This window comes from Crocodylus siamensis, chromosome 3, assembly GCF_052110815.1.
Source record: "Crocodylus siamensis isolate JL-2025a chromosome 3, ASM5211081v1, whole genome shotgun sequence".
NCBI classification, from domain to species: Eukaryota; Metazoa; Chordata; order Crocodylia; family Crocodylidae; genus Crocodylus; species Crocodylus siamensis.
In genome coordinates, this window is record NC_143397.1 from 53,849,469 (window position 1) to 53,865,362 (window position 15,894).

A 15,894-nucleotide genomic window follows, 5' to 3' on the forward strand; every position below is an offset into this window, starting at 1 on the left:
CATGGAAGAGGAGTAAATCACGTAAGGTGTTAGTGGAAAATCCAGAGAAATATCTTCATATCCGGAAAGAGAAGGAAGGGTAGCTTTTAAATAGCTGTGTATCCTTGATTTTTTTCTCATCTCTCCTGGATGCAAAACTTTTGTTCTACATGTTCCATAACGTATAATTATTACAGCTGGACTTCTGTTAATTAGGAATGCCAAGATTTGCTATTTGTAATGAATCATCAGGGCTTTGTGAAATGGTGACAACATAGTGATGTTCCTATTGCCTTGAATTATACTGATATCTCTGACACTTGCATTTCTGTGACTTTTGCCTCCACAGACATGGTCTGTTTTCTTTTACTTTAAAATGTCTTCCTCTTTCTTTAATGTTAGTTCTGTCACCTATTATTAGGTTGGAGAGGAGATAGGCTCTTAGAACCTCATCCTCACATGTGGTTTCTGGTTATCTCCTAGTACTTTGAGGATATTTCTGTGCATGACAGAAGGACTAATTCAGTCCCTGCTTCTAGGAGAGATGCTGGGCCAGTAGTTACTTGATGTACTGTTTCACGGCTCTTGCTAGACCAGGTGTCCTAGGGACATTGCCCATTAAACAATAGGAGATCATTCACCAATATATACCTCTATGGGAAAGGCTAAGCGCATGTGCATGTGCTTATGAAACACAATAAACATGAAAAATGTCAAACTGTGAAATGGTCCATGGTATAAAATACCAGTATAGCAAATCACAGCTTCCATTCAGGGGAGAAAGTTCATTGGGGAAGTTTGTGCAGTAATTGTTTGGTTTTGGGGTTTTTTACATGAGAAATAAGATCATTTTTCTTTCTTTTTTCTATTACTACTATTTTTTCCAGTATGGTAAGTGAACAGTGAATTTCTAATTATTTAAGAATGTGCATCTATACAGATTAAATTAACTTTTGCAGTTAGATATTCCATAAAATGCACATTACAAGAGCATATCATTCTAGTATACATTTGAATGAGCTGCTGACTACATTTCTGAGTACTGGAGAACCTCCAGCTTCACAAGACCTGCACGTATAAATCAAGGGCCTTTTAATATATTTTCTGGATCCTACCATTCTAAGTGCTGTCTGGAAATTTATAGAGATGCAGAAGAACTGTGTCTGGTATTTTTAAATCATCAGCACTTTTTCCTTATATTAGAAATGAATAGCATGACATAAATAATCACTTAGTCAGTACTGTCTTGTTTATGTATGGCATTCTTGGTTTAGGATCAAAATATCAAATTTGATGTTTGAACCTGATTGGTTCAACCAGGACTGCATTGTAATTTAATGTCTCTAAGGTGAATTGGATGAGGGAAGCTATTTTAAAATGAAATGGCAACATTTCTATTATGTGTATTTTAGAAAAAAATAAGATTTTTTTTTAAGTATCCTCAAATGTTGTTTTGTGGATAAAGAGTCATGCCAGAAAGGGGCTTTGAGTCACTGAATAGTGCTGGCATTGATACAATCTACTTTTGACTACTGAACTGTAGTGATATCTAAAGAGTGTTCTACAGACACTCGGAAGAATTGAGTCTGACAGCAAACCACTCAGCCAAGAAATTTGACTGTCATCTTCATCCCCTTACTTTCACTCACATGGCTGACCAGTAAATAAATGTGTCTTTTTCTTCCTGACTGATGGTAAGCCCTTATCTGTCACATTGCGCTATACAAATTAGATGGAGCCTATTACATTCAGAAATCCAGATGGAACTAATTACATGATTTATTGCTTTTTTTTCCATACATGACTCCTGAACACTGCAGGTTTGTTACCATGGTAATGCATGTTTAAACATGCTCATTGTTAGGTAACATTAACATGACTGAATTAAATGCATCTAGATGCCTGTGTTAACCCATTAAGTAGTGAAGGTTAATTTATTCTGGTCATTTTTAGCTCATTTCTTATAAATGAATTCAGTTATATGATGTAAGATAATTTTGTTTGAGGAAGAAAAAAGCTGTCTAAAAGACGAAAATTGGGTCCAGCCATAATGAGTTGATCCTTGTTAAATTGATAAGGTAATTACTTAAATAGTTAAATTAAACACAGGATCAACTAGGTACCCTTTCGACACCACCTTGTTCCCCATAATTCCTAGTATTAATAATTAAGAGGTCTTTGGATAGGGGTGCATGGTAAATTAGAAAAGAGATGCAACTGTCATGTATGTCTTTCTCTGAAAAATGGTGTTTTCCTGCTCTCATGTACCACTAATGTCTAGGACTTCAGCAGTTGAGGTGTGGTTGGAATGCACTTATGGAGGCCAGCCATCCTTGGGTCTCCCTTCTTTGGCTCATTCATTCCCTTTGTCATCTATCCTGAGATACTAGGTTGCCAAGCCAAAATGCACTTAAAATCCAGTCTAAAGTTTATTGAAGTAAAGGGATGCCATTCAAATAGGCTATGATTCAGCACCTTGTAAAGTGCACACATACATCTGTAGATGTTACAAGACATTACATTATGTTATCAGAATGAACTCTTTAAATAGAGTGTTATATCTATTTCTATATATCTTCATCTTAAAATAGAAAAGAATAAATTCCTAATCTTTGGTATAGTTAAACTGGTACCCTCTTCTGCAGCTTGGTATATATATAAGTGTGACATCCAGTCTATAAATATTCATTCTTGTAAGAATTTAAGGGGAGATTACCAACTAAAATACCAAATAACTGAAAGTAGCAGCAGATATTGTGCCTCTCCAGCATGACTTGCTAGTGTTTATGTTTTCATAATCCAGTTTTCCTGTTTTTAATATTTTTTTCATAGAATCATAGGAGTAGGGTCAGAAGGGACCTTGTAGATCTTCAAGTCCGACCCCCTGCCAGGGCAGGAGAAAAAAACTGGGCTCAAATGATCCCAGCTAGGTAGGCATCAAGCCTTCTCTTAAAGACCCCCAGGGTAGGAGCCAGCACCACTTCCCTCGGAAGTTGGTTCCAGCTCCTAGCCACCCTAACTGTGAAGTAATTCTTGCGGATGTGTAATCTAAACCTACTCTCCAAGAACTTGTGGCTGTTATTTCTTGTTATGCCAGAGGGCACTAGGGGAAACAAGGTCTCTCCCAAACCCTTCTGGTCCCCCCCAGTGAGTTTATAGACGGTCACCAGGTCCCCCCTCAGCCTTCTCTTGTGAAGGCTGAACAGGTTCAGGTCCCACAGCCTTACATTGTAGGGTCTGCCTTGTTGTCCCCGGATCATTTGGGTGGCCCTCCTCTGGACCCTCTCAAAGTTGTCCACATCCCTCCTGAAGTGGGGTGCACAGAACTGGACGCAGTACTCCAGCTGTGGCCTGACCAGTGCCGCATAGAGGGGGAGGATCACCTCCTTGTCCCTGCTAGAGATGCACCTGTGGATGCACGACAAGGTGCGATTAGCCCTGCCAACCGTGACCTCGCATTGTTGGCCCATGTTCATCCTGGAGTCAGTAATGACTCCAAGATCCCTTTCTGCCTCCGTGCTCTCAAGAAGGGAGTTTCCCATCTTATAAGTGTGCTGCTGGTTACTACTGCCCAAGTGCAGCACCCTGCACTTGTCAGTATTGAAGTGCATCCTGTTTTTGCTAGCCCACCCCTGTAACCTATCCAGGTCTTGCTGCAGTCTTTCCCTCCCTACTAGCGTGCTCACCTCACCCCAAATTTTGGTATCATCAGCGAATTTAAACAGGTTGCTTTTCACCCCATCGTCCAAATCACTGATAAAGAGATTGAACAGCACGGACCCAAGAACCAAACCCTGGGGGACTCAGCTGCCCACTTCTCCCCAGGTCGAATATGACGCATCCACCACCACCCTCTGAGTATGACCCTTGAGCCAATCTGCAATCCATCTGACTGTGTAGGCATCAATGCCACAGTCGCCCAATTTTTTAATGAGGATAGGGTGGGAGACGGTGTCAAAGGCCTTGCTGAAGTCCAGAAAGACTACATCCACGGCAACACCCGCATCCAAGGCTTTTGTGACCTGATCATAAAAGGCAATCAGGTTCATCTGACATGACTTGCCCCTAATGAAACCGTGCTGGTTGCCCTTGAACATCATCTCTGAGGCTGGCCCATCGCAGATGTGCTCCATGATGATCTTCTCAAAGAGTTTCCCTAGGATTGAGGTTAGACTGATGGTCCTATAGTTGCCCGGGTCCTCCCTCCTCCCTTTTTTAAAGATGGGGACCACGTTGGCTATCTTCCAAACATCTGACACCTGGCCTGAGCACCATGAGCACTCGTAAAGCCCTGCCAAGGGCCCTGCAATAACCCTGCTAGCTCCCTCAACACCCTGGGGTGGAGAGCATCTGGACCCACTGATTTGAACATGTCCAGCAGCCCCTCCAGAAGCTCTCTAACCCAGTCCTCCCCAACCTGAGGTCTGGAGGCGTTCCCCTTGAGTCCGTCTTGCATCATGGTGGGGAAGTCCTGGTCCCTGCCCAAGAAAACAGAGGTGAAGAATTGGTTAAAGTGGTCTGCTTTCTCCTCTGGCGCAACCACCAGATTGCCCAGAGGATCTTGCAGGGACCCGACATTTCCAGGTGCTTTCTTCATCCTCCCTATATATTTGAAAAGGGACTTTTTATTATCTTTGATTTTGGACGCAAGTCCTAGCTCTATGTCCACCTTAGTTTTCCTGACAACCACCCATGACAACTATATCTCTTGCCTTAAGTGCCTCTGCAAGCTGGCCCAAAAATTCCCAGTCCAGCTCCTCCGCTTGGTTGCGGGGTCTGTAGTAGATCCCCACCGTTGGATCCCTCTCCTCATGGCCCCCTTGTATCTTGACCCAGAGCACTTCAGCTTGCCCCTCTGACCCCATTTTGCTGGCAGAGGATGTGTATTGCTCCTTGACATACAGTGTCACACCCTCACCTTTCCTTCCTTCTCTATCCAGCCTGTAAAGCCTATAGCCCCTAATGCTAACTGCCCAGTCGTGGGATGAATCCCACCAAGTTTCTGTAAGCCCTATTATGTCTGGGTTTGAACTGGCTATTCTGAGGGCAAGTTCCTCCTGCTTATTCCCCATACTACAAGAATTGGTATATAGGCATTTAAGGCCCTGCCTAGCTGTGTGTGCCACCCCCTGATTTGGGAGACTGTTTGGACCCCTGTTTCTTACCTGGGCATTCCTAGCATTTGTTACCTGTCTTGTTCGGGTGGTGTCTCCTCCTTTGCTCAGGTGGTGTCTCCTCCTTTTGGTACCTACTGCTATTTTAGAAGACTGACAAAACACAGGAATGGAGATAAGAACATGCCTAGTTAGGAAGAGTAGTAGAAATGGCCCTGCAGACATGGTGAACAACTCATTTTCCCCTTATATTCTGGTTTATGTAGTGATCATGGATTTTAATTGTAAAAATTATTTTCTCAGAAATATGGTTTCAGTAGGCCCAATCAACATTAATATGATAACATTAGTACTATTATTGATGATAATATTGACAATCATTCCTTAGAGTCCTAGTTGTGGATTATAATCATAGGAACAGTAATGTTTTGTGCCATCTCCTTTCTCAAGGACCCTGCAGCCTAAATATAAAAAGAGACATCAGCTTTGATGGGGGGAATACAAATAAACAAGACAGAAAATGAGTCAGCATGGTAGGTAATGGTCTCAGCACATCAGTGACCTAACCTTTAATTTTACCTTTCATAAAGTCTAGCCTTTTGTATCTCACTTGCATTACATTTTCTACAGGTCTTGGGTAATGCAATGAAGATCATCATATTTCATAGTTATGACCTCCTTCAGAATTTTCATTTCTTCCTTAAATTGGCAACAGCAGCTTAAAACACTTACAAACCAAGTTAAAGAGTCCACCTAAATGACACATTGTCTCTCTTGTCCAAGAGTTGATCATAATTTTGCTATTAAGCTATAGTGAGAAAAATGTCGAAACAAAAGGTCTTTCTTTAGTGCAGAATTATTTTATGATAATGGTCTAAGCAGAATTTGTGGGCAGAAAATAATGTTGTGTGCTATTCTTTGAGCTGTTGTCATGCATGCAAACAGAGTACGGTAAGAGTAAAATTAAGAACTCTGAATTAAGTTTTTAAAAGAACATTATCATGTATTAGTTATTCAGTTTTTTTTAGTTATAACATTCAGAATTTTTATCAGACCCAAATTCCACAAGTTTTACAACCCTTTGCAGTGGCAGGTACCCTATTAATCCCAGCAAACTAACAAGGCCCCATGCTGGAGATGAAGGCACAAAATATCCAAGGGCCCTGCCAGTCAAACTGGAGGATAGAGTCAGGGAGTGAATTTCCTTTCTAAACTCTAAATCTGGTGGTGATGAGCCTGAGGAAGCCATCCCAGTAATCACATGATACATTTTTTTCCCCACTGGAGTTGTTAATCATTAGTGGGGATTTATTCATCATGTCTTGACAATTTGTCCCATACATTGGGGTATGGGGGTACACATTCTACACATAGCTTGCATAGGTTTACTAACATTTTAGACCTGAGGAGGAAAAACTATGCATCTCCAGCATTAGGCATGCATTAATATTCACATTCATCTAAATTTCCAGGATTTCAAGGATAGCAAGCAGAAAAGTACTTAGTCACAATAGCTATCTATGCTTCTAAATACATCTTTGGTCTGGAAGCAACAAACTCTATAAACATGGACCTATTGCTTGAGAAAGTCCCATAGCCTTGTTGCTTAGAGTGCACACTGAAAGAAGTTGTAGGATTGGATTGGACAAGTGATGTGCTGGAAAAAGAGAAACAATTTAGACAATTCCATGGGTGAGGCATTGGGTACTCTTGGATTAATTTAAACTAACTGGCTATATGTTTGAAGCCTCCATAGGATTTGGCATACAAATAAGCTTGGTATCATTCCTGAGTCAGAGCACAATTAAAAAATACCAAATATATAGGCAGCACAGGTGAGAATTAAATTAGGTTGGTTTACTATAACATTACAATACAATGTGTCTTTTCAGCTTGATTTACTCCATGGGCAAAACCAAGTGGTATTTTTAGAACTTCTCAGGTTTAAGTGAGATTACTTTGGAAAAAAATGCACAGGGCAATACAGAAGTGGTTTATATACAAAAGCAACTTTTTGTGGAAGGCTGCAATATAAAACAGGTACCCTTCTTAATATTTTCTGGAAATATTCTTTGCAATATTGTAATTAAGACTCTAAAATGGGGTTTTAAAGGATTTGAAGGGAATAAGGCACCAAAGTCCCATTGCACTTTGATGGGGTTAATGCCTTTAGGTTTCTTTGAAAATACCAGTTTGGTGTGCATTCCTAGGCATCTGGCTGGCTTTACACACAGACTAGGAGTCCTTGCTTATCACTGTGAGTTTGAGTACATTAAAAAACTGGGCACTCAGAAGATGGGGTATTTCTGATTGGTGCTTGTGCTAACAAGATACTTGGGACAAGAGCATATCCCTTTCTCCAGCAGATAAGTTATCTGAAGTTTTGCTAAGTTGATTTTATATGCTTAATTTCTCCTCATCTCCTGTATGATTCATATAAGATAGATACAATTATTGTCACAGCGCAGGGTCCTAGGGGTGGCCATGATCTCCCCTTACCGTGCCAAGTTCGCCTCAAAGCACCCTCAAATCTCACCTGGCACATCTTGGTCTTATAAATATTAAAGGGAGGCTACCTTTCATCCTCTTTGACACTGTTTTCTGTTGTACCCTGGCCCTGTTCTGTACTGGGTGTCTCAGTGCACCCCAGCCTTATGGGCTATGCATGACTCCAACCATCCCTGTACCATGCCCAAAGCCTCGCAGATGTACCAGACGTTGTTTGGTCTGTCTCGCTGCCCCCTTTGCTCTGGGGCTTCTCTCACTCAGGTGGGCTCAGGTGGCCGTAGCCATACCTGGCCCCAACTCTCCTCCTCAGGGTCTTGAACCCGCCCCCCCAGGTGGGCTCAGGTGGCTGTAGCCATACCTGGCCCCAACTCTCCTCCTTAGGGTTTCGAACCCCCTCCTCCCCTGCGGGTGGGCTCAGGTGGCTGTAGCCATGCCTGGCCCTTTGCTCTGGGGCTGGGGTCTGCGCACCCCAAAATGCTGCATCCTCTCTGACACTGGGGTCCCCGAGCTACCATGGATCCCCTATGAGGCCTCCTCCAACCCCTAATGGCCTCACCCAAACCACCAGTTGCTAACAGTAAGCAGAAAACTCAAGCCCCTTTGGCTATAACGTAAACCTAAGCCATCGGGCCATAATCACATTCAAGCCTGTCACAGGGTTCCTCCATCTCTCACCCGTAACAGCTGCCCATGCATGCTGGCCTCTTCTTTTTCCTTACTCCAACAGAGTTCCTACCCTTATGGCTGCTGGCAGGGAACTGCTCGCCTGCCTCAGCCTAAGGTTTATATAGTAGCCAGGTCCTGCCCCTTCCCTTCAGCTGCCCAGGCAGGTGCGGATCCTTAGCTCCCTCAGGTTGCCTTGGCAACCTGCAGCTGGGGCTCCCCACTCACTGCTAGGGCTCTCTGCCTAGCAGTTTTCTACTCTAAGGAGCAGGGCACCTAAGACAATCATTTTTAAGAAGCAAAACAGATAGCTAATCTGGTTTCTCTGAAGTTCTTTAAGTTTATACCAAGGTCTTACCTAAAATTTAAATGCAGTCCGGTGGCTAGAATGTACTGCTGGTATATTCTACCAGAATGTGTTGGAACATACTTTTATGTAAAATAAATGTTCTGAGAGACTGGTTTTACCTTTACTGAAAATAGAGGTTTTTAGCTTCTTATTAAAACCATAAATAGTGTGAATAAGGGCAAGTGTGACATGGACTGTAGCTTGTATGCAAGCAATCTTCTATTATGGGTAGATAGTAAGGAGTAAATTACAGGAAAAAATAGATGTCAGAGGCAAGTATAGGAAAAGCAAGCCTGGGTGAAGAAGGCAGATTGTTAGTAGGGTTTTGCAACCTAATCTAGTAATTTATATATTAATACTTTAATCCCTACTTATGAGGAATAGTTTAACTTGACAGTTTCAGAGCTGACACTGCCTTTCCTTTTCTAGAAGACGAAAACATTTTCCCCGTGGAAAAAAAGCTCATTATTGAATACTGTACCTCTCGCATCATGTTCTGGAGTGTTTTGGTTCTGTTTTGCTGCCAGCTTAAGTATCACAGCTCATGAAACTCATTACCAAATGGTTTGGGGGGGGTTTCATTGTGGGTTTTTTGAGCATTCTTTTGCATCCTGAAGGAATTATAAAACTCCAGCTGTCATTTTAGAATTGATCCTCCTGACAGTGATGCCTTTTCTGATTGCTCTATAGCTTTGTTTTTCAATGCATAAATATAACTAAACTATCTAAATATTCTTTTGAAATATTAAACAAAGCTTTGTTGACCCCGTGCACACTTCTCAAAAGGAGGGACTCCACAATGGGGACTTGCTGTAAGCTGTTGTCTCTCAGTCCTGTAGCTCCTCTGATATTGGGTTTTGTATGAGACAGTGGGTTAAATTTATGGTGCTTTAGATTTTTTTTTCTCCAGGTTGCTCAGCTTCCTAAGTGCATAATATATTACCCACACGTAAAATAGGCAATCATCTGAATGTTGCTCATTACTTCATTTCACAACATTTAAATTAAAGGTTAGTGTATTTTGCTTCTCTCAGGTTAAAAAGGATATTTAATTCTCAAAAAAGTGCTGCTGCTGTTACTGATAATACAGAACAGCTTGAAAACTGATGATTTTAAGAAAGCAATTTGATTTTTACTCTTTAATTTGTTTATTACTTGCAATTCATTTGACAACTTTTTGCTTTTAGTTCTTCCTTGCTTTGTTTTCTGCTTTTTGGTATGTAGGTGCCAGAGCAATATTTAGGTGACAACTACAGAATTACCAAATCATAGAAAACGAGGGTTGCAAGGGACCTTAGGAGGTCATCTAGTCCAACCCCCTGCTCAAAGTAGGACCATCACCAGCTAGATCATCCCAGCCAAGTTTTTGTCTAGCCTGGTCTTAAAAACCTCCAAGGATAGAGATTCCACAACCTCTCTGGGTAACCTGTTCCAGTGCTTTACGACCCTCCTGGTGAGAGAGAGTTTCCCAATATCCAAGCTAAACTTCCCTTGCTGCAACCTGGGACCATTGCTCCTTGTTCTGTCATTTATCACCACCGAGAATAGTCTAGTTCCATCTTTTATAACCACCCTTCAGGGAGCTGAATACTGTTATTAAATCCTCTCTTTGTCTTTTCATCTCTAGACTAAATAAGTCCAATTCATTCAGCCTCACCTCAGGAGTCATGTGTCCCAGCCCACTAACCATTTTTGTTGCCCTCTGCTAGACTCTCTCCAATTTGTCCACATCCTTTCTGTAGTGGGGGCCTCAAAACTGGACACAGTACTCCAGATGTGGCCTCACCAGTGCTGAATAGAGGGGAATCATCACTTTCCTCGATCTGCTGGCAACGCTTCTACTAATGCAGCCCAGTATGCCATTAGCCTTCTGCACAACAAAGGCACACTGTTGGCTCATATTCAGCTTATTGTCCACTGTAACCGTCAGGTCCTTTTCTGTAGAGCTGTTGCTTAATCAGTTGGTCCCTAACCTGTACCTATGCAGGACTTTGCACTTGTCCTTATTGAACCTCATGAGATTTCTTTTGGTCCAGTCCTCCAATTTGTTGAGGTCTCTCTGTATCCTAACTTTACCCTCCAGCATATGTACTGCTCCCACGGCTTAGTGTCACCTGCAGACTTGCTGAAGGTGCACTCCATCCCATCTTCCAGGTTGTTCATGAAGATATTGAATAAAACGAGCCTCAGGACCAGCCAACCCCTGGGGCACTCCACTTGATACCAGCTGACAGCTAGACATCGAGCCATTGATTGCTACCCTTTGAGACTAGTGATCCAGCCAGTTTTTAGTCCACCTTGCAGTCTATTCATCCAATCCATACTTGCTTAGCTTGCTTGCAAGAAAGCTGTGGGAGACGGTATCAAAAGCCTTGCTAAAGAAAAGGTATATCATGTCCACTGCTCTCCCCACATCCACAAAGCCAGTCATCTCATCATAGAACACAATTAGGCTGGTCAGGCATGATTTGCTCTTGGTGAATCCATGCTGACTGTTCTTAATAACCTTCTTCTCCAAGTGCTTAGAAATTAATTCCTTGAGGCTCTGCTCCTTGATCTTTCTAGGGACTAAGGTGAGCCTGGCTAGTTTGTAGCTCCCTAGATCCTCCCTTCTTCCCTTTCTTAAAGATGGGAACTGTTTGGCCTTTTCCAGTAATCCAGGACCTCACTTGACTGCCGTGAGTTTTCAAAAATAATGGCCTGTGGCTCTGCAATCACATCAGTCAACTGAGCAGCAGGGCAAGGAGGGGATGGCCCTTAGTTGGCCTCTCCAACATTTGCACCAGGAAGTTATCTCCAGCTCACTCCAAAAGCTTCCTGGATTGCCTGTGTACTGCCGTATTGCCCTCCCCATTGAAGTCCCCCATGATAGCCACGGCCTGTGATCTGGAGATTTCTGCTGGCTGTTTGCTGGCTGCCTCATCCTCCTAGTCTGGTGGTCTATAGCAGACACGCACCACATCATCACTCTTATTGCTTTCCCCTCTGACCCTAATCCAGAAACTTTCAACAGGCCTGACTGCAGTTTCGTACTGGAGGTCTGATCAGTCATACACAGCTGTTTTAAAGCACAACTCCTCTCCCTTGTCTGTCCTTCCTGAACAGTTTATACCCATCCATGACAGTATTGCATTCAGTCTTGCAAGCTATCCCACCACGTCTCTGTTGTTCCACTCATGTCATAGTTCTGTGACTGTGAAGACTTCCAGTTGTTCCTCCTTGTTTCCCAGGCTCTATGCATTTATGTATAGGCACCTGAGGTAACTAGACAATTGCCCTACTTCTTCACGAAGAATGAGATGGCCTCCCCTGTTGTCCCCCTTGCTTGCGCTTCCTCCAGGTCATCAGCTTTCCTACTTACCTCAGGGCTTTGATTTCCATCCCCCAGTAAATCTAGTTTAAAGCCCTCCTCACTAGGTTAGCAAGTCTGTCTGTGAAAATTCTCTACCCTCTTCATCAGGTAGATCCCATTTCTTTCTAGCAATCCTTCTTTTTGAAACAACATCTAATGGTCGAACAAGCCAAAGCTCTGCTGGTGACACTATCTGCCAATATGTGTCCCTTTTGGAGACAGGATGGTTAGTTGTGGTGTGTGTTTTTTGGAGTATTTAGGATGAACTTTTCATTCATTTGTAACCCAGCATGATGTATGATATCTTGTTTTTTGTGCTGGTACCTATCAGCATGTCACTCAGCGTTAGCTATCTCTTTGTTGGCTTTGTATAAATGTGGGAGCAACTTTAGAGGGACTGTAAGACTTTGAGCAGTTAAAGAGTCTTGCTCTTAGAAGATGGGTCCTGCTACATCTACTAATATTCTGAAGCACAATATATTCTTTTCATATAAAGTTATTTAGAACTGTTCTCAACAGCAGAAATGTACTTCCTAAAGCCAGTCATATGGACAAAGCTCATCTGTATTTTCAGTGCCACTGATGGACACTGCATTCTGAGTAAAAGACTCTGAATGCTCACATTATACAACCTTTTCAACATCTCTAATGTTTAAACTCTGTATTATATGACAAACTGTTAAAGATCTGGTTTCACAGCTTTTTATTTATTTATTTATTTATTTTTAGTTTAAAGGGGCTTTTTTTTCCTTTCTTCCAAACAAATCATTCTGCTTCTACAGGTTTTGATATAGAAGCTATGGAGATTTAATATTTGAGTATTTATTGGAAGCATGTCTGGACAAGTAAGAAAAGTCATAATTCCATTTTCTGGAAGATTACAAATCCATTTTCCAGTAAGTTTTACTTGTCCCATAGAGATAAACTGACATTTAAAAACCAAACAAAAACACAATTTGAAGTATTAATTTTTCATGCCTCTTCTTGTTATTGTTTGATTTGCTCTTGTGTTAAACCACTACATCTTAAATGCATCCAAATAATTTATCTCTGTTCATAATACCATGACAGAATGACTGCACAATATTTACAATATACATAAAGTCAACAAAATGTTTTCCTTTAGTCAAAATGATTTCCTTTAACAAGAATAAGACTCATATTTATGCTTTGTTTTTTATCATTTTGTCTTTCAGTTGACTTTAAGCCTCATGCCAGCATGGACACTGTCCATCACATGTTACTCTTTGGATGTAACATGCCTTCTTCCACTGAAAATTACTGGTAAGAAATACAGGCTTATATTAATTCTTATAGTTTAATTTTCCATCAGTGTTGACTTCATATACAACTTTGGAGGGTCCCAGATTTTAATTAATAAAAAATTGAGAAGGGAAAAGAAATTATAGATTTCATTCCCATTGAACTTTTATATTTGAAGGTTTTGGTAAATGTTTAATACAGCTGTAAATCTGATGCATATGTGTAATAGCAGTGCTATGAAGATATACTGTCAGTACAGCAAATATGTTTTTGTCAGTGTGATAAAGGGCATGAACTTCTCAGGCCTCAGCCATACTTGAGAAAAAGTAGTATTTATAGATTTGAATTAGACATTAAAATTGAAGTTAATTAATGTCTTCTAAGTATTTTCTATAAAGCTTATTTATGAATGAAGTGTTCACTTATTTACACAACTGTCAGATTTTTAAGTTTTTTGTGTTTTATTTTGCTATTTGTGGTTCATGACATGCACCTTAATTTTTAAAATTTGATCTTCTATAATCCTCTCAACTCATCTTTCTCTTTCCCTTCCCTTTTCCATTCCCCTGAAACCCTGACCCACTGTGGTCTAGGAAACTCTTAAAAAGATCAGAAAGATGAGAGTCGAAATTATTGTCAATGCTGCTCATTACCTCCTGTGTTCACGTTACTGAATTATTTTAAATTAGAGCCTTTAAAACTGAATAGTAGTCAGCTGTACAGAGCAAGATTTTTTTTCATACTTAAAGTTTGTTGTCATAAATTTCAATCACCTAAATAAATTGTCTAATTTTCAAAGGCATTGAGCACCCTAAATTTGTCTTGGAGTTATTAAGCAAGTAATAACTATGCAAGGAAGTAAGAAAAACACAATGTGATCCTGGATGGTCTCCATTTTGCTTGGTTTTAGGATAAGAATATAAAAGGGTTTTTCCTCCTCCTTCCCCTAATAAAATTTAAGTTGCTTGCAAACTTAAATCCTGATGATGCTCCTCTAATTTCTAAATATAAATCAGATGAGGTTTAGTGGAGGGAAAGGGGGGCAGGTCAGTACTTGGAAATAAAAGAAACTAGGAGAAAAGGAAAATTTTCCATTTTTAAAATAAATGGATATCTCTTTCTTAAAAAAAAAAGGAAAAAGGAAAAAAAGTTCAGATTTTATTTCTGATTTTATTTTTCTGTTCAAATAATGGTCCCTGGAAGAAGCTTATACAGATAATAGTTATAAAGTAATCTGAATTCAATAATTACCATTAGTTAATCAAAATTTACTTCATGTAACACATTTCCTGAATTGCAGAAGAACTCCTGATCCTTCTTCAACTCAGACTTGGAAAATGTCTGAATAAAGAGTTTGATCAGAAAAAAACAAGCAAAGCCTGTGTGCTGATAGGGCTAAGGGCCCCTCTTCATGTAGCTGAAGGCATAATGGAATCTAATGCACAATCCACACCATCATACCTTGAGCCATGCCTCACGTGCATGGCAGGAGGGGCACGATTGTGGAATTGTGCATTAGATTCCATCATGCCTTATTTCTGGTGCAGGGGGGGATCACCTGAAAGAAGCACCCTTCTGCGACTGAGAGCCCCTCAGCTGACCCCTGGGGCTTGGAGATCGTGACAGTAACCCATGACTGCTGAAAACTAGAATCCCGCAGTTGCACATGGTGCACCCCTGTGGCTGGGAGCCTGGTCAGCTGCTGGAGCAGACCCTGCTACATATGCAAGTTAAAGCTGGAGAGCAGCCAGCTATAAAGTTGTTATACATTTTCCAGCAATAGCTTTATAGCTGCTTGGACCATTTTATGGTGGGATAGTTAATTTGCATGTGTAGCCAGTCTAAATTAATTGTGCAGTTAACTTGGTAATTGCGTGATGCATATAAAGTGTAGAGAGGGCATAGGAGTTTGAGAGGTAAGCAGAATTCTGTACTGAGAAGTCTCCATTGAGTAGACTCTCCTCAGACGTTCAAATCGTCAAAAAGGAAGCACAAAGAGTGATTTTAAGCTGCATATAAATTTAATTTTAAGTAGTTCTTTTAACTAAAAGTAACACCATCATTTGCACACAGAAATGAATTGGGACCTTAATGTGGGACACAGAATTGATATGATCAGTGGATGAAATAACATCAAATATGCTGAAATAATGTTGAATGTGCTGTTATTTCATTGAATGAAATAATATTGAATTGAACTATAAAACAAACAAATTAACTTATGCAAAGTCAGGGAACCCATATCAGAAATGACTCTATTCTTAAACTCCCCCCTGAAACAGCTGCTAAGTCTGCCAGCTCAAGAGCCAAAAAACACTTCATCTCTAGGTGCCTTTGCGGGGTGTCAGCTTGTTTGTCTTGTGCTTCATCCCGCAGTTAACCCGTTTTCCTGTTTTGTAGTTTCCTGTGGAGGAGGTTCTGCAACTTCTTGCTTTTGCTATTCTTCCTATTCATCTCCTCCTTTCTGGTACTTAAAGTCTTCCTAAATGCTCACCACAGTTCTAGACAAGGCAGTAAATGGTGGCATCTTGGAAACTAACATAAATTCACAGCATCTGATGAAGTAGGCTGCCACTTGTGAAAGCTTATGCCCCTCTGAACCAGTTACTTTCTCAGGTGCTACCATGTCATGACTTCAGGCTAACACATCTAACTACCTTTTACAG

At 41.0% G+C, this 15,894-nt stretch overlaps 1 protein-coding gene across 7 annotated transcripts in view; it reads left to right on the top strand.

The window, feature by feature from the left end:
• The window catches only part of PAM (peptidylglycine alpha-amidating monooxygenase), a 269,026-nt gene that overhangs the window by 138,469 nt on the left and 114,663 nt on the right, over positions 1–15,894 (top strand). For all 7 annotated transcript variants that reach the window (XM_090038336.1, XM_090038338.1, XM_090038341.1 and 4 more), the window contains exon 5: positions 13,162–13,249. In XM_090038336.1, the coding sequence (XP_089894462.1) occupies positions 13,162–13,249 (88 nt within the window). The remainder of the gene's footprint in view (positions 1–13,161; positions 13,250–15,894) is intronic.